The sequence below is a fragment of the Globicephala melas genome, chromosome 3, assembly GCF_963455315.2.
Source record: "Globicephala melas chromosome 3, mGloMel1.2, whole genome shotgun sequence".
In the NCBI taxonomy this organism is placed as follows: Eukaryota; Metazoa; Chordata; class Mammalia; order Artiodactyla; family Delphinidae; genus Globicephala; species Globicephala melas.
In genome coordinates this window covers 114,999,328-115,023,289 of record NC_083316.1, presented here as the reverse complement: position 1 = coordinate 115,023,289, position 23,962 = coordinate 114,999,328, and the positions used below count along the sequence as shown (strand labels likewise).

The 23,962-nt window shown below is 38.7% G+C and overlaps 1 protein-coding gene across 2 annotated transcripts; it reads left to right on the top strand.

The window, feature by feature from the left end:
• The first annotated feature begins 41 nt into the window (after window positions 1-41).
• Window positions 42-23,962, top strand: CDC25C (cell division cycle 25C). 2 transcript variants are annotated; one of them, XM_030869491.2, is made up of 15 exons: window positions 42-96; window positions 504-716; window positions 1,417-1,511; window positions 2,221-2,266; window positions 4,171-4,204; window positions 4,320-4,409; window positions 5,377-5,445; window positions 8,878-9,036; window positions 18,429-18,581; window positions 19,525-19,626; window positions 20,636-20,698; window positions 21,968-22,066; window positions 22,601-22,734; window positions 23,114-23,225; window positions 23,425-23,962. In XM_030869491.2, the coding sequence occupies exons 2-15, from the start codon at window positions 520-522 to the stop codon at window positions 23,572-23,574; spliced, it is 1,503 nt and encodes a 500-aa protein (XP_030725351.2). In that variant the 5' UTR covers window positions 42-96; window positions 504-519; the 3' UTR covers window positions 23,575-23,962. The 2 variants fall into 2 exon arrangements, with proteins under 2 accessions (XP_030725351.2, XP_060152244.1); XM_060296261.1 differs by lacking the exons at window positions 42-96; window positions 5,377-5,445 and having other exon boundaries at window positions 511-716.

The following is a 23,962-nucleotide window of genomic DNA, read 5'->3' as shown; positions in this document are numbered from 1 at the left end:
CCAGATTTCCTTGAATTCTGCTAGAGTCTTCGCTTGTGTGTGATTCCCTGCCTACTTCTCTTCCTCCTGAAGGCAAGTCTCAGACTCAAACCTGAGGTAAGCCCAGAGCTGTGTTCTCCTTGGAATCACGGGCCTCGCAAACAGAGGTTAGGGGGACAAAACAGGCATTATCGCGAGTTAGGAGACCCGAGTTCCTTCCTGTCAGGAGTCACGAGCTATGTGGCTCCTAACAAGTCCAGGTCCTCTTTTCATTCCATCTTTAAGGTCCTGAGGTTGCCTTTCGGTTAGTTCAGGTTCCGCTGGAAAGGCCAAGCCGCTTCGGCAAGTGCTATTTAATCTTCAAGCCAAGATGTGGTTCACCGTTTAGGAATGCCCCCTCCTTAATATTGATCCGCTTGGTCGCTGCTGGAAAGGGTGGAGGAGGTTCTGACAGCTAGACCATCTGTGATGTACCTGTGTAGATGGCGTTCTCCCTCTCTTAGCTACGTTTTATTTTTTCTTAGTGAGAACTCGGAGACCATGTCTGCAGAATTCTTTTCATCTACAAGAGAGGAGGGAAGCCCTGACTCAGGACCTAGTTTTAGGTCCAATCAGAGGAAGATATTAAACCTGCTCCTGGAGAGAGATACTTCCTTTTCCATCAGTTCAGATAACCCTAGAACCCCAGTGGAGAAGAAACTTTTTGGTGATTCTGCAAACCTAAGCATTTTGTCTGGGTAAATCCACTTTTTCTTTTCACACCTTATCTCCTTTGCTCTTCTAAACAGTTTTTGGGTTTTTAAAAATTATCCTGGCTCAGAGATCAGGGTTTAAGTCTTAGCTCTGCCCTTGACTAGCCATGTGACCGTTTTGAGTCTCAGGCTTCTTTGCTGTGACATAATATCTTACTAGGATCTTGTGAGAATCAAATGATGTGATGTCTGGGAAAAGTCTTTGAAAACTTTATTGCATTATATGAGTTTCCACTTATTAGTACTACTGTTAACGTTACTGTTACTGTACTTCAAATTCTGGTCATGCTATGCCCTCATGCGTCAGCTAATCAACAAAGTTGGAGAATCACAGATCAGAGAAGTACTGGAGACTCCAGGGAGAAATCAAATCTGTGTTGTTATGTTGCTCAGGGCAAAAGATGTGTGGTCAAGACCCACCTCAGCCAATTTTTAAAAATTCCCTTGTCTCAATATGTTGGTGAGGAGAAAATGAGGTACAGATTATTAGAGTAGAGAAAAGGTGGGAGATTTTTCTCAGCCTAATCTGAAATACTTCCAAAAAACAATTAGCTTTATTTGGACACTGCTCAGATTATGTGATAGTCATTGAGGGGTGTTTCAAATGAAGAGGATAATGTGATCTTTGCCTTTTAAGGATATTACAACCTAATGGGAATCTTGATGTATTATTATGTCTCAACAGAGAAACCCCAAAACGTTGCCTTAATCTTTCGAATCTTAGCAGCGGGGAGATGTCTGCCACTCAGTTTACCACTTCTTCAGACCTTGATGAAACTGGTAGGGAAAAGGGAGGTAAAAGCCTCAAGGGAAGGAATAACTGTTAGGGGTGAGGACAGAGTAGTAGGATAGAGATGGAAGGTGGTAAAAGTAAATAGAGAACTTTGAAGATGGAATTCTTTGAGTACCTAGAGGATTTTTGAGGAGAATGATTCAGCCAATGGGAAGAGAATTGACCCCAATAGGAGTCACTTTTCATTGAGAAAGTTAGACAAGAAGGAATATTTTGTTGACTGATTGTGGGAATGAAAGTGGTAGTTAAAGATGAAAAGTTTATGCCCTAGTCTAATCTCAGCAGAGGCAAAGAAACCAACATAAAGAAATACTTTGTCAACTAATTCTTATGTGTTTTTATAGGGTGTGTACCCCAAAGGAATGTGTTTTACTAATCAACCATTTTAGTATTTGTTCTGATTTCACATTTCCTGAGTGATAAGCTTTCCTTTCTACTCATGGAAGAAATCTCTGTAGTTTAGCATAATGCACTGCTAATCAGAATTTTTTCTTTCCGTGACACATGTAAATTCTTAAGTTTCCATGAACTTGTACCTTATACCATGGTACCTTGTACCATGAAACTGGTACCTATCAAGAGCCTTTGTGTTCACAAGGCCAGCTTTTGAAATTAATATGACTCACTGGTAATGAAGAAAATGAGAAGGAAAGACAAAATGCATGGACAGGAATAACTCTTCACATCTGATTGCAGGTCACTTGGATTCTACAGGACCTGAGGAAATACAGTTAGCTGGGATGTAAGTTCTTTTGCGAAATGAACCCCATGCTAAAGCCTTTTCAACACTGGCCTGGGGATTTTATCCTATGCAGACTCTGTAGAGTAGAGAATGTTTCACTTTAGATGTAAGTGGGCTTGGGGGCCTAGATTCTTCCCTTGAAATGTTTTTAAGTTTCCAAGATCTAAATTGTGTTGTGGGGCTTCCCTGGTGGCGCAGTGGTTGAGAATCTGCCTGCCGATGCAGGGGACACGGGTTCGAGTCCTGGTCTGGGAAGTTCCCACATGCCGCGGAGCAACTAGCCCCGTGAGCCACAATTACTGAGCCTGCGCGTCTGGAGCGTGCGCTCCGCAAGAGAGGCCGCGATAGTGAGAGGCCCGCGCACTGCGATGAAGAGTGGCCCCCGCTTGCCACAACTAGAGAAAGCCCTCGCACAGAAACGAGGAGCCAACACAGCCATAAATAAATAAATAAACAAATAAATAAATAAATAAAATTTGAAAAAAAAAGAAAAAAGGCAAAATTCCTTAAAAAAAAAAAGCTCATTTTAAATTGTGTTGTGAAAATGAAGGCTATTCATTTTAACCATCACATACAATCAGTATTGTCTTTAGAATGGAGGAGAATGGTATACTGCACTTAGATGGAGTATATATATCTTAGTGGTTGAAAGTGTAGAGTGCAGGCTCTGGAATCAGAGTGTCTGGATTCCAGTGGCTTACTACTACTTCACCAGCTGACTCTGACAAGTTTCTTAATTTCAAGGGACCTCAGTTTCTTTATTTGTAATAAAGAAATAATAATAATGGAGATAATAATAGCACTTTACATAAATGGCTGCTGTGAGGATTAAATGAAAATGTGTACCTAATGCATACCATACATTTTATAATGTTTATTATTATTACTGTTGAAGATTCTTTGTTGGAGATCTTTTTAAAAAAATTAATCTATTAATTAATTAACTTTTGGCTGCACTGGGTCTTCGTTGCTGTGCGCGGGCTTTCTCTAGTTGCGGCGAGCGGGGGCTACTCTTCGTTGTGGTGCATGAGCTTCTCATTGCGGTGGCTTCTCTTGTTGTGGAGCACGGGCTCTAGGCACATGGACTTCAGTAGCTGTGGCATGCAGGCTCAGTAGTTGTGGCTCGTGGGCTCTAGAGTGCAGGTTCAGTAGTTGTGGCGCACAGGCTTTGTTGTTCCGCAGCATGTGGGATCTTCCCGGACCAGGGATCGAACCCGTGTCCCCTGAATTGGCAGGTGGATTCTTAACCACTGAACCACCAGGGAAGTCCCGTGTTGGAGATCTTAAAATGTTCAATCAGAGTACTCAGGACTGAAAAGTAATTTTAATTCAACTTCTTAAATTTATCATAAATTTTCCATTTGACTGTTTTAATCTTTTTATAGTATTATTCTTCGATGTTCAGATGAATTAGGTGCCACTTTCATGCACTAGGGAAGGCTTTCCATGAGTATTTTTAATCAATACATGTGAAAATTTTACTTTATATTGCCTGTATTTTCTTTGAATTGTTTATATGTCCTAACCCAGGTAAACTAGATAAAATCTGGAAAGGGAGGATAGAAATTCATAAAAAAATAAATATTATCTCTCAATAGTCAATGCTGAAAAATTAGTAAATTGTAAATTGTGTCTGCATAAGATGTAGGACAAACTCATCATCTTTGATGCATATCTATGTATATGGTTATGCCAGTGAAATGAGGTCCTTATCCCCAGGATGTCACTCAATGTCTTGATATTTACCACAGAGAACACCCTACATATTGTTATTGGAAAAGACATATCAACTAGGTACAGGTCTCCTAGAATGGAAGAAAGGAAAAGTGGGATGTCCCAAGCCACTGAAGAATAACCAAATCCTATTTGGGGTTTAACTGACTGGCAGTTTTTTTTATCTACAGGAATTATCACCAACACCTTGTAAAATGCAGCCCAGTGAGTAACTCATCTTTCTTGGGTCTGAGTTTGTTTGTCAGGTGGGAAGCAGAGGGCTTCCAGCTTACCTGTGGCTTGAGGATGCTGGATGTTCTCAGAAAACAATCTCTTGTAGGCACAGCTGCTTTGTAGCACTCCGAATGCTTTGGACCATGGCCACAGGAAGAAAGATGCAATATGTAGCTCATCCACAAATAAAGAGAATGTGAGTGTTTTAATGGAAACCTAGATCCATTAGCAGTTTTCTTCCTTTGAGTGGAACAACTAACTCATCAGTATCATTATGAGACCTAGAGCTGTTTGTGCCTCAGTATGCTAGACAAGCAAATTGCATCACTATGGAAAAAAAATTCTTTATGGTTTGTTTTGTTTTTACCCTTTAAGGTTTGATCCTAGCTCCAAATCTTCCACAGCAGTTCATCATTATTACTCATGTTCAGTTGATTGCAGTGTAAGGAATTTAGGACTTTTTTTCTTTTTTAAGCAGATAGGGATAACTTACATAACTTGTTCACATATTCTTTGCATGGCTTCATATACAAGTCTAGGTTTCTTAATTTCTTCTTATTTCCCCCTTAGCCCAGCTTCTTAGCCCCTATTCTGAGGAAGTCATTGTCCTTTTTCCTCTGAGTCTCAGACCATCCTTCAGTTCCAAGTTGAAACTGGCCTCTCCAAAGCTACCTAATCGCTAAGATAATTCTCTAACTAATCCCTTCAACTAATCCCATTTTCTAGCCATCTTTTTTCTTTTCCCTGCCTCCCATCCTTTCCGCCAGATCAGTATCTATAAAAGATAGCTGCTGTTCTTCTTTGCTCACATTACCTAAGTTATGCCCATGTTTTTGGCTGTTCTAATCAGCTTTTTCTTGAATTACAGTCCTTCTAATCTCCCTTTATAATCACTTTTTAAAAATCTCATCATTCCTTCCCCTGTCAGGCTCCCTTTTTCCTCCCTTCATTTGGCTTGTGATCATAAAATTAGTACGCTCCAGAGCAGATCTACACACCATAACAAATCCAAACCATAATTTGTATTTTCAGGGTACGTGGTCAACCTTGGTTACATATACTGTGTTTTGTAAGGATTATTCGTGGCTTCATCAGATGAAATGTTTTTGGCAGGGTCTGCTGACACTTCTCTTCCTCCAGCCAATGTAGTTTTTCTTATGCAGGAAAACAGCACTTCAAAGCCCTTGGAGTGGTGGGTACCCAGGAACCTGAGGTCTCCTCTTTTTCTGCTGGTGAGTCACTGGACATCTTCCTCAAGAGTCAACTGAGGTATTGTGGGGTAGAGGATGATAGATCTGGATTTATGTCCCTTTGAATTTTTCAAAGCTGACTTGGGTGAGAAAAGAGGTTGGAGAAGTAACCTTTGAGCAGGGAAAGGGAGGAGATATCCTCTGATCTTTTTATTCATTTAAATTTAAGGAGAAGAAAAAATTCTTAGGCCTTTTAAAAAATTTCCCCTTTATTCTTTAAGTGTTTCCGCCCCCCCCTTCCCTGGTTTTAAAAGTACTATGTGCCCATTGTGAAAATGGTATAAAAATAAACTACAATGAGATATCATCTCACACCAGTCAGAATGGCCATCATCAAAATATCTACAAACAATAAATGCTGGAGAGGGTGTGGAGAAAAGGGAACACTCTTTCACAGATAGTGGGAATGTAAATTGATACAGCCACTATGGAGAACAGTATGGAAGTTCCTTAGAAAACTACAAATAGAACTACCATACAACCCAGCAATCCCACTGCTGGGCATATACCCTGAGAAAACCATAATTCAAAAAGAGTCATGTACCAAAATGTTCATTGCAGCTCTATTTACAATAGCCAGGACATGAAAGCAACCTAAGTGTCCATCAACAGATGAATGGATAAAGAAGATGTGGCACATATATACAATGGAATATTACTCAGCCATAAAAAGAAACGAAATTGAGTTATTTGTAGTGACGTGGATGGACCTAGAGTCTGTCATACAGAGTGAAGTAAGTCAGAAGGAGAAAAACCAATACTGTACGCTAACACATATATATGGAATCTAAGAAAAAAAAAAAAAAGGTCATGAAGTACCTAGGGGTAAGACGGGAATAAAGACACAGACCTACTAGAGAATGGACTTGAGGATACAGGGAGGAGGAAGGGTAAGCTGGGACAAAGTGAGAGAGTGACATGGACATATATACACTACCAAATGTAAAATAGATAGCTAGTGGGTAGTGGGAAGCAGCGGCATAGCACAGGGAGATCAGCTCGGTGCTTTATGACCACCTAGAGGGGTGGGATAGGGAGGGTGGGAGGGAGGGAGACGCAAGAGGGAAGAGATATGGGAACATATGTATAACTGATTCACTTTGTTATAAAGCAGAAACTAACACACCATTGTAAAGCAATTATACTCCAATAAAGATGTTAAAAATAAATAAATAAAGGAAAATATAAAAAAGAAAATAGCTACCTCATAGAGAAAAACCACTATTAACATTTTACCTCATTTCTTTCAATCTTTTAACCATGTGTACAGTTTTACAAAGTTGAGGTCATATCATATATATAACTTCATATCCTGTTATTTTAAGTTAATATTAAAACTCTTAGTAAACATTACTTTTTAAGGGATGCTTTTATTCTAACACCTACGTACAATACTTCCCGATTGTTGGACACTTAGGAGTATCCACATTTTGCTTTTACAAATAATGCTATCATGTAAGTTCTTGAGCACAAATTTTTGCCTATGTTAAAAAATTTATTTAGGATTAGCACCAAGACAACATAATTACTGGATTAAAGGGTTTAAATACTTTTTAAGATTTTTGATACATGTTGCCAAATTCCTTTCCAAAAAAAGTTCTAAGAATTTATGTTTTCAGGAGCAATCCATGGCTCATTTGGATAATTTGTTATCACTTTAAAAAAATTGCTAATTAGATGGGTAAAATGTTTTATTTTATGTTAAAAATAATTAGTAATGATTTCATGTGACTATTAGCCATGTATATTTTCTCTAGTGAATGATTGTGTCCTTTGTCCATTTTGCTACTGGAGTCTTAAGTTACCCAGGCACTCACTTGTTGTGATTTTTTCTTCTTTTTTAAATTGAAGTACAGTTGATTTACAAGGTTGTGTTAGTTTCAGGTGTACAGCATCACTTGTTTTTAATAGACTATGGACTTAAGATACTCCAGAGATTTGGATTCTAATCTCAACACTTTGGGAAAGCCATTTTAACATATCCCATGCAAAGCAGATGAAGCTGATCATGTTTCAGATTTTTGATTCCTTGGAATAGGGGAAGACGTGGAGCATGGTGAATTACTACATAATCTTCTGTATATGTGTGTGTGATTTTTTTTAATGTAGTAAAATATATATAACATTTACCATCTAAACCATATTTTTGTGTACAACCCAGTGGCATTAAGTACGTTCACAATGTTGTACAACTATCAGCACTATCCATTTCAGAATTTTTTCATCCTTCAAAACAGAAGCTGTCTAACCATTAAATAATAACTGCGCTTTTCTCCCTCTGGTAACCTCTAGTCTCTTTTCTGTCTCTGTGAATTTGACTACTCTAGGTACTTCATGTAAGTAGAATCATATAATATTTGTCCTTTTGTTTCTGGCTTATCTCACTTAGCATAATGTCTTCAAGGTTCATCCGTATTGTAGCATGCATCAGAATTTCATTCCTTTTTATGGCTGGATAATATTCTATCATATGAATACACTGCATTTTGTTTATCCATTAATCTGTTGATGGACATTTGAGTTGTTTACACCTTTTGGCTATTGTGAATAATGCTGCTGTGAACATTCGCATAAAAATATCATCAAACCCCTGCTTTCATTCTTTGGGGTATATACCAAGAAATGGAATTACTGGTCATATACGGTAATTCTATGTTTGATTTTTTTGGGGAACCACCATACCGTTATCCATAGCGACTGCACCATTTGACATTTCCCACAGCAATGTACAAGGGTTCCAATTTCTCCATATCCTTGCCAACACTTGTTATTTTCTGGGGTTTTTTGTTTGTTTGTTTGTTTAATAGTAGCTATCCTAATGGGTACAAAGTAGTATCTCATTGTGGTTTTGATTTGCATTTCCCTAATGACTAGTTATGTTGTGTATCTTTTCATGTGCTGATTGGTCATTTGTATATCTGTGGAGAAATGTCTATTCAAGTCCTGTTTCCTTCTGTTGTTATTGTTGCTATTGTTGTTATTGTTGTTATTGTTGTTGAGTTGTGGGAGTTCTTTATATATTCTGAATTTAATCCCTTATCAGATATGTGATTTGCAAATATTTTATCCTATGGGTTGCCTTTTCACTTTTTTGATAGTATTCATGTGATTTGCAAATATTTTATCCTATGGGTTGCCTTTTCACTTTTTTGATAGTATTCTTCGATGCACAAAAGTTTTTAATTTGATGAAATCCAGTTTATCTATTTTTTCTTTTGTTGCTTGTGGTTTTGTGTAATATCCAAGAAATCATTGCCAAATCCAAGGTTGTAAAGCTTTCCTCCTATTTTCTTCTAAGAGTTTTATAGTTTTAGCTCTTACATTTAGGTCTTTGATTCATTTTGAGTTAATATCTGTATATGGTGTAAGGTAAGGGTCCTGGATAGTTTTTAATATTGTCAATATAATTCATAGGACAATGGAAACTTGGTGGAAAGTGAAATGAAACATCTGGACAGTCCTATTACTACAGTTTCAAAATTAGATAAAAATCCAGAGCTAGGAGAAAACCAGACAGAGGAGATTTCAGATGAATTGATGGAGTTTTCTCTGGAAGATCAAGAAGAGGCCAAGGTAAAGTACTCTCTGATGGCGTTTTTGCATTTTTCAAATTCCTTCATTCTTTTTAATTAATTAAGTTTTTGGCTGCGTTGGGTCTTAGTTGCAGCACGGGGAATCTTTCATTGTGGCGGGTGGGTTTCTTTCTAGTTATGGCACGCGGGCTTCTCTTTAGTTGTGGTGCACAGGTTCCAGACCATGTGGGCTCTGTAGTTGCGGTGCATGGGCTTAATTGCCCTGCGGCATGTGGGATCTTAGTTCTCCAACCAGGGATCAAACCTGCGTCCCCTGCATTGGAAGGTGGATTCTTAACCACTGGACCACCAGGGAAGTCCTAAATTCTTTCATTCTTGAATAAATAATATTGTGTATCTAATATGTTGCAGCCACTGTACTATGTGGTAGGTCTGCAGAGATCAAGAAGACATGGTCTCTATACTCTAAGGGCTACCTGACTGATAGAGTATCAGGTCATCATGGGACTCTTATTACTGCTGGGTGAGAAGGTTCGTTAGCAGTTTGAGTAGATCACCATCAATGTAATCTTGTGTAAGTGATGCCTCCAGAATAATAGTAATAGATGGGATATGCTTAGCATGATTTTTTAAGTATTTTACAATATATATTTTTGTCTTTTATCCTCCCCATATCATTGAGAGGAATATCTGAAGCCTGTAGCTTATTGGCGATGTACTGAAATATCAAAGATAGTTTCTGAGGCAGTTAGATTTTCTGAATCAACTCCATTTCTTTGAAACAAATATGTGTAGGGGTGTTTTTTGTTTTGGCTTGCCTTGTGGCATGGGGGATCTTCCCCAACCAGGGATTGAACCTGCACCCCCTGCATTGGAAACATGGAGTCTTAACCACTGGACTGCCAGGGAAGTCCAGGGGGTGTGTTTTTTAAACTTATTCATTTTACAAGGTAATATGATATAGCTGAGTTAGAACCCTTGGATTCTGGTCCTCATTCTCTTATGTAGTGTTATGACCATGAACAAGACACTTAACCACTCTAAGGCTCAGTTTCTCAAATATAAAATGGAGAGCATAATGATAAAACACTTCCACAAGAGAATCATTGTTAATATGATAAAGTATTAAAAGCAGTTTGTAATAATATACCTACTTTATTATTGTTAATAAAAACTAGTATAAGCTGTTAACAATATTCAATAAGTATTTATTAGGAAGCTGGTATGCACCAGGTGCTGTGCTAGAACTAAGAACAAAGTCATGATTAAGATGGACAAGATTCCTAATTTTCATGTAGTTCCTATTTGTATTTTTTCTAGTCAAGAAGATAAATAATGCAAGTAAGTCAATAAACAAGATAATGATTGTCAAAAGTGCTGTGAATGGCAGAGTGATAGGAAAAAGGGACCTAGGAGTTTGGGATGGTACTACTTTTAACTTCAATCTGAGTAACTGGAGAAATGATGACACTGTAATGAATTTGAAAAGAAACGTGAATTCAAAGGGAATAAGATGTGTTCAGTTTTGGACATTTCAGTTAGAGACAGTAACAGGAAGCTTAAATGGAAATACTGAATGAGGAATTGGAACCATCAGGGCTGGAAATGTACGTTTCAGAACCATCTGCATAGAGGAGAAAATGAAGGCTAGTGACTCCAAGTTTAAAAGCAGAGAGAAAGTTTGTGAAGAAGGAGTAATAGCCACTAAAGAGTCTAATAATGAGGTAGATACATAACAGGAATAACATCATTCAAGGATCAGAAAGGAGAGATCTAGGGCACAGAGGTGTCAATTTTATTTTCATCACCCCACACAGAAATTCTTTGTAGAGTTGTATAGTTTTAACTCTTAAATTTGGGTCTTGTTCCATTTTGAATTAAGTTTTGCTTATGGTGTAAGGTAAGGGTCCAATTTCATTCTCTTGCATGTGAGTATCCAGTTTTTCCGGCCCTATTTGTTGAAAAACCTGTCTTTTTCTCATTGAAAGGTCTTGGCACCATTATCAAAAATCATTTGACTGTGTATGTGAGAGTTTATTTCTGGACTCCCTATTCTATTCCGTTGGTCTAGGTGTATCTTTACAGAACCATAGTTCCAATTACTGTAGCTTTGTAATAAGTCATTTTATATATTTTCTTATTTCACAAAGTATATTTGAATATATTCTCCTTGAAAGAAAATTAGGGTTAATTAGCCTTGGGTATTATGTTTTTCTGACCACCATTCCCAATCCTGATTGAAGGATGACTTTGAGATTATTTGGGGTTAGAGGGAAAAGTCAAGAGCATGGGAGTCAATAGAGCATATTGGTCTAAAAAGTATGGACTCTAGAGCCAGACTGCCTGGGTTCATAGCTTGACTCTGCCACTTTTACCTGTATGGGTGAGTCATATGATCTTGTTATGCCTCAGTTTCTTTTAAATTAATTAATTAATTAGTTTGTTTGTTTGTGGCTGCGTTGGGTCTTCGTGCCTGTACACAAGCTTTCTCTAGTTGTGGCGAGCGGGGACTACTCTTTGTTGCATGCTCGGGCTTCTCATTGGGTGGCTTCTCTTGTTGCAGAGCATGGACTCTAGGTGTTCTTCCTATGTTTTCCTCTAAGAGTTTTATAGTGTCCAGTCTTACATTTAGGTCTCTAATCCATTTTGAGTTTATTTTTGTGTATGGTGTTAGGGAGTGTTCTAATTTCATTCTTTTACATGTAGCTGTCCAGTTTTCCCAGCACCACTTATTGAAGAGACTGTCTTTTCTCCACTGTATATTCTTTCCTCCTTTATCAAAGATAAGGTGACCATATGTGTGTGGGTTTATCTCTGGGCTTTCTGTCCTGTTCCATTGATCTATATTTCTGTTTTTGTGCCAGTATCATACTGTCTTGGTTACTTTGTAGTGTAGTCTGAAGTCAGGGAGCCTGATTCCTCCAGCTCTGTTTTTCTTTCTCAAGATTGTTTTAGCTATTTGGGGTCTTTTGTGTTTCCATACAAATTGTGAAATTTTTTGTTCTAGTTCTGTGAAAAATGCCACTGGTAGTTTGATAGGGATTGCATTGAATCTGTAGCTTGCTTTGGGTAGTATAGTCATTTTCACAATGTTGATTCTTCCAATCCAAGAACATGGTATATCTCTCTATCTATTTGTATCATCTTTAATTTCTCTCATCAGTGTCTTATAATTTTCTGCATACAGGTCTTTTGTCTCCTTAGGTAGGTTTATTCCTAGATATTTTATTCTTTTTGTTGCAATGGTAAATGGGAGTGTTTTCTTAATTTCACTTTCAGATTTTTCATCATTAGTGTATAGGAATGCCAGAGATTTCTGTGCATTAATTTTGTATCCTGCTACTTTACCAAGTTCATTGATTAGCTCTAGTAGTTTTCTGGTAGCAGCTTTAGGATTCTCCATGTATAGTATCATGTCCTCTGCAAACAGTGACAGCTTTACTTCTTCTTTTCTGATTTGGATTCTTTTTATTTCTTTTTCTTCTCTGATTGCTGTGGCTAAAACTTCCAGAACTATGTTGAGTAATAGTGGTGAGAGTGGGCAACCTTGTCTTCTTCCTGATCTTAGTGGAAATGCTTTCAGTTTTTCACCATTGAGGACGATGTTGGTTGTGGGTTTGTCATATAAGGCCTTTATTATGTTGAGGAAATTTCCCTCAATGCCTACTTTCTGGAGGGTTTTTATCATAAACAGGTGTTGAATTTTGTCGAAAGCTTTCTCTGCATCTGTTGAGATGATCATATGTTTTTTCTCCTTCCATTTGGCAGCAGGATTCTTAACCACTGGGCCACCAGGGAAGTCCCTGAGCTTTTCTTTGTGAGAAGTTTTGTTTTGTCGTCGTTGTTTTTAATTATTTTATTTTATTTTTTGGCTGTGCCGCATGGCATGCGAGACCTTAGTTCCCTGACCAGGGATTGAACCCATGCCACCTGCACTGGAGACGTGGAGTCTTAACTACTGGACCTCCAGGGAAGTCCCTGTGAGAAATTTTAAAATTACTAATTTAATCTCTTTATTTTTTGCAGGTCTAGTCAGATTTTCTGTTTTTTTTTTCTTGACAATAGTTTTTGCCTTTTTAGGAATTTTCCTGTTTAATCTAAGTTTTCTCATTCATTAGAATATAATTGTTCATAGTATACCATTATGATTTTTAAAAATTAATTAATTAATTAATTAATTTTGGCTGAGCCAGGTCTTAGTTGAGGCATGTGGGATCTTTCAGTTGTGGCATGCGGGCTCTTAGTTGCGGCATGCATGTAGGATCTAGTTCCCCAACCAGGGATCAAACCTGGGTGCCCTGCATTGGGAGCACAGAGTCTTACCTACTGGACCACCAGGGAAGTCCCCATTATGATGTTTTTAAAACTCTATATGATTGGTTGTAATGTCCTCTCTTTCATTTGTGATTTTAGTAATTTGAGTCTTTTCTCATTTTTTCCTGGTCAGTCTAGCTAAAGGTTTATCAATTTTGTTGATTTTTTCAAAGAAACAACTTTTGGTTCTGTTGTTTTTCTATTTTCTACTTCACTGAGTTTTGCTCTAATCTGTCTTATTTCTTTCCTTCTGCTTGCTTTGGATTTAGTTTCTTCTTTAGTGGAGGTTAGGTCATTGACTTGAATTCTTCCTTCTTTTTTATTATAGATATTTACAGCTATAAATTTCATCTAAGCACTGGTTTAGTTGCATTTTTACCTAAGTTTTTGTATGTTATATCTTCATTCTCATTCATCTCAAAGTATTTTCTGATTTCCCTTGTGATCTTTTTTGACCCACTGGTTATTTAGGAGTGTGTTAATTTCTACATTTTTGTGAGTTTTCCAGATTTTTTTCTATTATAAATTTCTAACTATTCCATTGTGATCAGAGAACATACTTTGTATCACTTCAATCCTTTAAAATTTATTGAGGCTTGTTTTATGTCCCAGTATATAGTCTATCCTGGAGAATGTTCCATGTGTATTTGAGAAGAATGTATATTCTACTGTTTGTTGGGTACAGTATTCTATAGATGTCTGTTAGATCTATTTGGTTTATAGTATTGCTTCAGTTTTTGAGCTTTCTAAAAATGGAACCGTACTAAATGCGGCCATCACTGGCCTTGCTATTCTCACCACGGCATTTGTTGTTCCTTCAGCCTGAAACACTCTTCCCCTGGGCAAACATGATTTTCTCCCTCATTTCGGTCTCTTATCTCCACATATGTCACCTTAACAGAAAGGCCTTTCCCGACAAACTTCTAACCCCAATATTTTTCCTGTCTTTTATCCTTCTTTATTTTTTACTTACAGCACTTTTCACTACATGAAAGTACAGAGTATATTTATTTGTTTGTCTCTTCCACTCTCTGATTCACTGCTGTGTCACCTGGTATGTACTTAAAAATTGTCAAACAGGTATGTGAATGTGGAAGTCTGGAAGTAAGAGCAGAAGTCTTGAGAGAAAAATTTGAGAGTCATCAGCATAGAGGGAAAGTTTAAATTCACGGGTAGAAAAAAGTCACCTGTGGCAAGAGTGAGGAGATTGAAAAAGGGCCCGGTCCTAGCCCTGAATCCAATATCTGTTAGAGGTTTGGTAGGTGAGGAAGCTTGACAAAGAAGACTGAGAAGGAGCAACAGAGAGGTAGAAGCATCACAGTTCTTTTAGTAAACAGTTGTCTATACTAGGACTAAACTAAGAAACTAGGCTGTGCCATTGAAGCTAAATAAGGGATTAGCCAAGTCAGTGGAAGGCACTGTGAAATTCAGGATGATACATGGCTAAAGAAGTGACCGTCTGATGTGACAACAAGAAAATTGTTGATGACCTTGACAAGAGCAGTAGAGCGGTACAGACAGAAGCCAAGACTATGTGTGCTGAAGAGCATATAAGCCATGAGGAAATGATGATGCCTCCTCAGTTTACAAAGTAATAATTATCTAATTTAACATTTTAATAAAATCTGCAAGTAGAATTGAACTTTTCTCCTTTCTGGCCTTTGCAGTGCTTTAAAACTCCCAGATTTGGAAAGTGTTCATTGATTCCTTAAACAATGAAAGTCATTAGTTGGTAGATCTAAGGCAGCTGGTCCTGGGATCTCCCCTCACTAGCTTCTGGTAACTGGGAAACTTCTAACTGGCTAGACAAATCTAAAGTATCATCATCATCATTCCTCTATGACCTACCACTTATACTCCTTGCAATAAGTTGCCATTTGTTTTTATATAAATGTATTGGAAAGTATCTGTCAAAACAGTAGTGGCTGTTTCTGTTTGTTAAAGTAGTTTTTTGCTATCATTTATTTCTGGCTTCTTGTCCTTGGACAATATGAAACCCAAAGAGATGTTTATCACCTTCGTTGTCACCATCATAATAGCTACCAAAAACTTAAAGCTTCAGTGCAACGGAATAGATATTCGAGAAACAGACTCATGCATATATGGTCAATTGATAATAAACCAAGACACAAAAGCAATTAAATGGAGAAAGCATAGTCTTTTCAACAAGTTGTGCTGGAGCAATTGAAAATCCATCTGAAAAACAAAAACTTCAATCTATACTTCACACCATATATAGAAATTAGCACAAAATGGATCATGGGCCTAAATATAAAACCTAAAACTGTAAAACAACTGAAGGAAAAAAACAGGAGGAAAATGTTTGTGACCTTGTGTTAGGCAAAGATTTCTTAGATGTAGTACTAATACATGGATACATTTCACTTAGTAGATAATTAATTCAAACTCTTTAAAATGAGCCCTTAGCTTAATAATTACAGTGTGTTCTAGAGATGCTCTTTTGGTTAAAAGAAACAAAGATTGCACTAAGGCCAGCAAATTTGAAATTCTGATCTGGCTTCCTCCTGCATTCTTCTCAGGGCAAAACTGAAGTTACATGACGGGAAGTCTGTCATGGAGGCTGGGTAGCCTACTCCTCAGTTCTTCACCACATTTCCTCTACCACCATACCTTTGGTTCATCCATCCATTCATTGGCGTCATGGCCTTTGACTATATCTCTTGGCTTCTTCCTTTTAATAAAGCTTTGGCTTCTGCTGCTGCCTAATTATTTTGATATTTTCCAAGTTAGACTATCAGAGAGGGAACCTGATTGGCCCAGGTTATGTTTACATATTCTTGACCACTAAATAGGAGTGTTCAGTCAGCAATATGGTCCAGTCACCAGTGGCTTGGAGTAGGGTTGTGGAGACATAGGGAGATGACTGGCAGGGGTCCAAAGGAAAAGGTAGGTATAGAATGTTGGTATATCAAATGTGAACTGTACCTTCAACTGGTACCATGAACAATGGAGTTTTCCTTAGGACCATGGGTGTGACAAACACTGTAGTGTAGATATAGTTATTGTAAAGTAAAATACTGATGTTCATGTTTTCTTCTCCTAGAAACCATTTATTATCAATATGTGTTCTAATTTTGGCTCTCTTATCTCTTATTTAGGAGGTCTAGCACCCTTCTAAATCAATCCATGGCAATTAGTGAGGTGAGTGTATAAAGAAGGAAACAGAGGATAAGAATCTTGGATTAGTTGAAACTTGCCATCAGAGGTCTTTTAATATATCCCCCTGCCTCTGGGTATATAACACACATACCATGCCTTTCAAAGAGACAATTAGTCCATCCTCCTGTATTAAGTCTATTCCTGGGCCAGCAACTCCCAAGACTAGTTCTTCATGGTATTTAATCTACTTTTTTCCTGATGGGCTTCATAGTATCAATCCTATAATGGTCATCCTGATATTAGATTCTAGTGTTTTCTTTTTCCTTGCATGCTGCTTATTTTGCTATATTTCTTCCCTATTCATCCCCTTTAAGAAGGCTGAATGACATTTTTTCTCTCTCACTCCACAGATTGAAAATATTAAAAAAAAAAAATTTTTTTCCCAGAAAGTTCCAAAAAGTAAGCTTGAATTTGCCCACACAGGAAACTATTTACATAACATTTACATTGTATTAGGTATTATAGGTATAGGTATTAGCTGTATTATAATCTAGAGATGATTTAAAATATACAGGAAGGACTTCCCTGGCAGTTCAGTGGTTAAGACTCCACACTTCCACTGCAGGGGGCATGGGTTCGATCCCTGGTCAGGGAACTAAGATCCCACATGCCGTGCAGCATGGCCAAAAAATAAATAAATAAAATACAGTATACAGGAGGATGTTCATAGATTATATACAGATACTACATGGTTTTAAGTAAGGGACTTGAGCATCCCTAGATTTTGGTATCTGTAGTAGTCCTGGAACCAGTCTCTCACAGATACCAAGGGACAACTATATACTCTTGCTTCTTAGTACTTTTTCACCCAGGTTAACTTTTTTGGCTTGTCATCTTCAGTTTTGTCGGGGTTCTTAAATCTTGATTGTCAGGATCTTAGACTTCCTTGGTGGCACAGTGGTTAAGAATCCGCCTGCAGGGCTTCCCTGGTGGCGCAGTGGTTGAGTCCGCCTGCCAATGCAGGGGACACGGGTTTGTGCCCTGGTCTGGGAAGATCCCACATACCGTGGAGCGGCTCGGCCCGTGAGCCATGGCCGCTGAGCCTGCGCGTCCAGAGCCTGTGCTCTGCAACGGGAGAGGCCACAACAGTGAGAGGCCTGCATATCGCAAAAAAAAAAAAAAAAAAAAAAAGAATCCGCCTGCCAGTGGAAGGGACATGGGTGCGATCCCTGGTCCGGGAAGATCCCACATGCTGCAGAGCAACTAAGCCTGTGTGCCACAGTTACTGATCCTGTGCTCTAAAGCACACGAGCTACAACTACTGAGCCCTCGTGCCACAACTACTGAAGCCCACGCGCCCCAACTACTGAGTTTGCATGCCACAGTTACGTGCCACTGAAGCCTGCGTACTGAGCCCATGTGCTGCAACTACTGAAGCCCGTGTGCCTAGAGCCTGTGCTCTGCAGCAAGAGAAGCCCCTGCAATGAGAAGCCTGCGCACTGCAACGAAGAGTAGCACACACCGCAATTAGAGAAAGCCCGCGTGCAGCAAGAAGACCCAACACAGCTGGAAAAGAAAAATTGTTTTTTGATTGTCAGGGTCTTAGTATCCCATAGAGAAACTATCATATGACTGGAGGAACTAAGCTTGCATTTGCTTTCTTCTACAAGAATTGTTATATATAAGATGGTCAGGTCGAGAATTTGGCTGGATTTAAAACATCTAGGAGAGATGGAACATCATGCAGTCTGAGGAGAAAGATGTTAATGAGGAGGGGAAGACAGGTTGCTTACCTGGGGCATTGTTTCTCAAACTTGAGTGTTCCTAGGAATCACCTGGGCATCTTGTTAGAGTGCAGATTTTAACTTAGCAGGTCTGGGCTGAAGCCTAACATCTGGGATTCTGCATTTCTAACAAGCTCCCAGGAGATGTTCACAATGCTGGCCTGCAGACACACTTTAAGGAGGAAGAACCTTGGGGTTTCATATTTCCAAACAGGCATCTGTGAACAGGAGCTACCTGTATCGCTCCTCTTCGTTGCCAGACTGTTTGAACAGTCCAGGACTGAAGCAGATGGTAAAATTCAAGGACAACACAATACCAGATAAAGTAAAAAAGAAGTATTGTTCTAGCCACAAAGAGCTCAGGAAGGTAAGAAACTTTTTAAGAAGACAGTCTCTTTAATCTTCTATCTCGTTTTCTCCACTTTTCTGGCATGGGGATTGCTTTAGTACATCTTTTGGTCTTCTTCATTACTTTTACTTTTATCTCTTCTTTCCATCTTCCTGTTTTCTTTTCTACATCTGCATCCGTATATAAAATATTTAATAATAAATATGTTATATTATAGTATAATTTTGGAAATGATGTCATTGTATTGTCTTCCCAACCCTCTTTTTTAAGATCTGAGAAAGTACAAGGGAACTTTGATTGGTAAGGACATTTATTGTTGTTTTATATGCATTCTGAGAGAAATAGCAACCTAGAGCACACTTGTTTGGTGGAAAGCAAATTCTGAAAAACTTAGCCCTCATTCCCTATCCCTCCTTTAAAAAAAATCTCAATACATTTGGCTATTTTATAAAATCAGTGTATGACGTTACAGTAAAATGGAAAATGCAGATAAGCAAAAAGAAGCCGTTGCAAAATGCCCATAATCCCACAGACCAGAGATAATTACTGTTAATACTAGATGTATAGTCTTTCAGACATTTTTTAATGCAAATGTTTTTTCTTTTATTAAAGTGGCATTATAAAGTACATGTTTTCTAACCTATTTAATGATATCATGTCATATTTTCATGTCACTGAAATTTACAATATACTTTTTATTCCTTAATAGTAATCTGTAGTGTGTGGATATGATTTGTTTAATCAAGATCCTGTTATTGATCATTTATTAGAAATTTTTCTCTGTTGTAAACATCCTTACAGCCAAATCTTTGTACATATCTTTATTTTCTTAGTAAAACAAGCGGAACTATTAGATCAAAGAGTACGCATATTTTTAATGTCTCCCTCTACTCCTTCCATCCCATGGTTTTTAAACCTTTAATATGAGGACTGGGGGTGGGGGGAATCTTGTTGTCTTCAGGGTTTAGGTATAAAGAAAATGGTCTCCCTCTGTGACATTAATATGACTCAGATGCTGGAGGAAGATTCTAACCAGGGGCCTCTGATTGGTGATTTCTCCAAGGTGAGTTTGGTTACACCAATCCTGTATTTCATCCTGTATTTTGGATCTGAATCTTCTCTGCTTGCAGAGGACACTAGGTTTAATTAATTATGCATCTTCACCAAGTACTCACTGATAACCTGAAATTGCTGTAGCGGTAGATCTAGGCCCTAAACCTTTCATGAGAAAGGATTCCTTATTCATTCTGGGAATATCCAGAGCAGTGGGGAAGATAAGAAGAGGCTTTCTTTTTTTTTTTTAGCTGTACTGTGCAGCATTCAGGATCTTAGTTTCCCAGCCAGGGGTTGAACCTGTCCCCCCTGCAGTGGAAGCACCGAGTCTTAACCACTGGACTGCCAGGGAAGTCCCAAGTATGAGGCTTTCTACTTTTTTTTTTTTAATATATTTGAAAATTATGTAAATCATACTTGGTCACTACAGAAAAGATGGAAAATGAAATTACCCCAAATCTTGTCAGAGTATTATTGCTTTTATTTAATATTTTCTTGGTGTATATTCCTGCAGACTTTTTTCTATGTATTTTCACAAACACACATTCATGTACACAAATACATTTTTTGTTTTTCTATGTTTGTTTTGTGATCTGCTGAGGTTTTTATTCCCTCTCATTTGATGTGTCAGGAACATCTTTTCATGTCAGTAAACAGTTCTGCTTCATCATTTCATCACTTTTAATAGCAGCACAGTACTTCTTTCTTTCTTTTTTGGCTGCCCATAATTTCTTGATAAATCCTTTCTTGTAGGATATTTACTTCTACAATTTTTCCTTATGCACTATACCAAGGTGGACATATTTGTAGCTAAATCTAAAACTTTGTACCTATCCGTAATTATTTCCTTAGGATCAGTTCTTAGAAATGAAATTGCTGCATATGCATGTTATAGAGAGCATTGATTTCTGAAGGCATCTGAGGTTTTAAATGTCATTTGGAAAGGACAATATATGGGTCATGATCTCAAATTTGGGTATAGAGAACTTGCTATTATTTCAGCTCTTGGGTATTTCTAGGTATGTGCACTGCCGACCGTGTCAGGGAGACACCAAGATCTGAAGTACATCAACCCAGAAACAGTAAGCAGATTTCTGGAGATGGTAACTGGTTACATAAGCTACCATCTGGTCTGTTCTGTCCCTAAAATCCCCACTTCCATTTGTATTTATTTCTGTGTTCACTCATATAGGCTCTTTATTCAACTGAAGCTGTGTTAAAGGACTCTCTTTTATATGCACCTTTGTTTTTAATTAAACAAATGATATATAATTGTTATGAAAGAAAGGAAGGAAGGAGGACGGGGAAAGGAAAAAAGTAAAAATCACCCAGTTAGGCTGAACTTACATCCTGGTTTACATGTTGCAATCCCGTTTATGCCTATTAGTGTAGGGTAATTATTAATAGTATTCTCTTTCACTCTCAAAAGTGTCCCAGTTTGTGCAGTAATTATTTGGTCACTCTACCCATAACCTCACCACCAGAAATAAGCACTAATAATACTTTCCTTATGGCCTTACACATTTTATTCTGGCATAAGTTTTATAAAAATAGGATCATAATAAACATGTAATTTTGCAATTAGCTTAGTAAGACATTGTAAACATCTTTCTATAGCAATAAAAAGATATCTATATTATCCTTTTAATGGCTATGTAATATTCTGTTATACTGATAATGTCTAATTTATTTAACTAAACCCCTTTTATTGAGTATTTAAGCTATTCATAGTATTTTGATAATATGAAACAATGGTGAGATGAATATTATTGTGCCCTATCTTTATGTACTTTTCTGTTTACTTAAGATGTTAGAAAAGAAATTGTTGAAAGTGTAATTGCATTTATTTCTATAAGTATTTACAAAGTCCCCTCCAGAAAGGTTGAACCAATTGACATAACTACACGAGCTTAAGTTTCCTCTTCTGGATATCACCCCTTTCCTTCCATATCCCTTTTGGGAAACTTGCTTTCTAATTTTACAGCGGAGGGTGGGGAATCATTTCTCATTTCTTCTTGTAAAATCAGGAGCTCTAGCTGCTACCTGTGCCCTTACAGAAGTCCTTGGATATCTTCTCAGAGGCTGACTGCAGCCATGCCTGCCTCCAAATAAGTAGCCTGAGTGTGGTTTTCCCTGATGTCCTGGTAATACCAGCTATTTTGGTTCTCCAAAAAGGCCATTTCCTATTTTATCCTCTCATGTGGGGTGGGGCTGCATCACTGCCGTATTTCAACCATAGGGGGACTTTGGAGGCTGGGCGTACAGTGGAATGCTGTGCAAATCAGGAACTGTGTGACTGGCTCTTCTCTCCCTCAGAAGAAGCAGGATATTCAATCATAGTTTCTGTGCAGGTGGCTGCCTTGCTTTTGGGGAAGTTCCAGGGTCTGATAGAGATATTTTATATCATCGATTGCCGCTATCCATATGAGTACCTGGGAGGACACATCCAGGTAAGGTTACATTGAGGACTTAGTAGGGAAGGGGCTGGGGATAGCTCTTTATTGAGAAGTCTGGACAAAGAGTACTGTGAACTCTAGAACCAGGGCAGATATTATATATTTGGAGCACATCAAGGCTCAGTCCTCATTCCTGTTCTAATTCTGTGTACTTTGAGCAATTTACTTTCCCTTTCCCTCTTAGACCAATCTCCCGTCTTTCTATAGGAGCCAAGAGCTCCTACCTGGAAGTAAAAACATTCATCCAAGGACTGAGAAGCAGTTTGCAAACACTTAATGCTTACAGACATTCCTCACAATGATCCCTACACTTCAGGCAGCTCCATTCTATAAACATTTATTGAGCACCTACTACATACCAAGCTCCATGCCAGGCCCTGGGGGTAGATACAGGTAGATTGCCTCTCTGAAAGTACTTATAGTCTAGCCTTCCTGAACCAAATATTTCAAGATGGTATTCCAGTTATTTCTAAGTGTTGGCCCTGTTCACAGATCCTTAAGGAAATACTTAATAAAATTCTTTTACAGGGAGCTTTAAACTTGTACAGTCAAGAAGAACTGTATAACTTCTTTCTGAAGAAACCCATTGTCCCTTTGGATACTCAGAAAAGAATAATCATTGTGTTCCACTGTGAATTCTCCTCAGAGAGGGGTCCCCGCATGTGAGTGTCTACACAGGGTAGGGTGGGTGATGGAAATGGATCTTGAGTAGGGACTTACAGCCAGAGAACCTTCCCAGATCAGTTCAGACAGAGACTGAATCAATGAATACTTTTCACTGAAGTTTGAAGAATGTTAGGGAGGTGGAGGAAAGGGGTTTCTACAATTCAAAGGTTGGAAGCAGTGAAGGAAAAAGGATTGGGAATTAGGTACCAATGGAGCAGAGGAGAAAGAATGGTGCTACTTGGACCTTGTTTTGCAAAAATAGATCTGGAGTTCCTTTTGAGGGTTAGCAAAAGTCCTCCCCTTCCCCAGTGTATAGCCCGTGGAATCCTGAACTTGCTTCTTTCCACCCCACCCATCCCTGGATTTTCTCTAAAGGTACCGCTCTCTGAGACAAGAGGACAGGGCTGTGAACCAGTATCCTGCACTGTACTACCCAGAGCTGTATATCCTCAAAGGGGGCTACAGAGACTTCTTTCCAGAATATATGGTAAAGGATGGGGCACATGGGGCAACGGGGGAGCCCAAACTCGGGGAAGCCTACTTCAGCATGCAGCTCCCAGGTCCTGCAAAGCCCTCTGAGAAGAAACTGCTGCTGCTTCTTAGCCACTACTTGCAGCATCTCTATTATACCTAGTAGGAAGACTGCATAATCAAGAGGATCCCTTACTCTGTCCCCTGCCTTTCAGGAGCTGTGCGAACCACAGAGCTACTGCCCTATGCATCACCAGGACCATAAGACTGAGCTGCTGAGGTGTCGAAACCAGAGCAAAGCATGGGAAGGGGAGCGGCAGCTGCAGGAACAGATTGCCCTGCTGGTGAAGGATGTGAGCCCATGATATCAGATCACCCACTGGCTGCTTAGGACTCACCAAAAGACACTGTAGAAACCCTAAGCAGAAAGAGGCCATCTTCTATGCAGCTAAACCCAAGATGTTAAAAGATGTCAGCAAACCAACAGGCTGCCAAACTACTGAAATCCCAGGCCTGGGGACTGGTTAGGTGTCAGTAGAGCTCCTGGCTGGTGGGAAGTCCTGGAGCTGGCTCTATAAGGCTGGAGCCTTGGGTTGCATAGAGATTTGTGTTGCTTCAGGGAGCTGTTGGATTCCTCTTCCTAACTGCTTGAGTCTCCTCAGAGGTCAGCCACATCTTTTTCCCCGTGGGCTTCTGGCTATGCGAGAGAGAGTTGCCCATCCTCTTTCTCTATATTTTCCTTCTTTGTTTCCC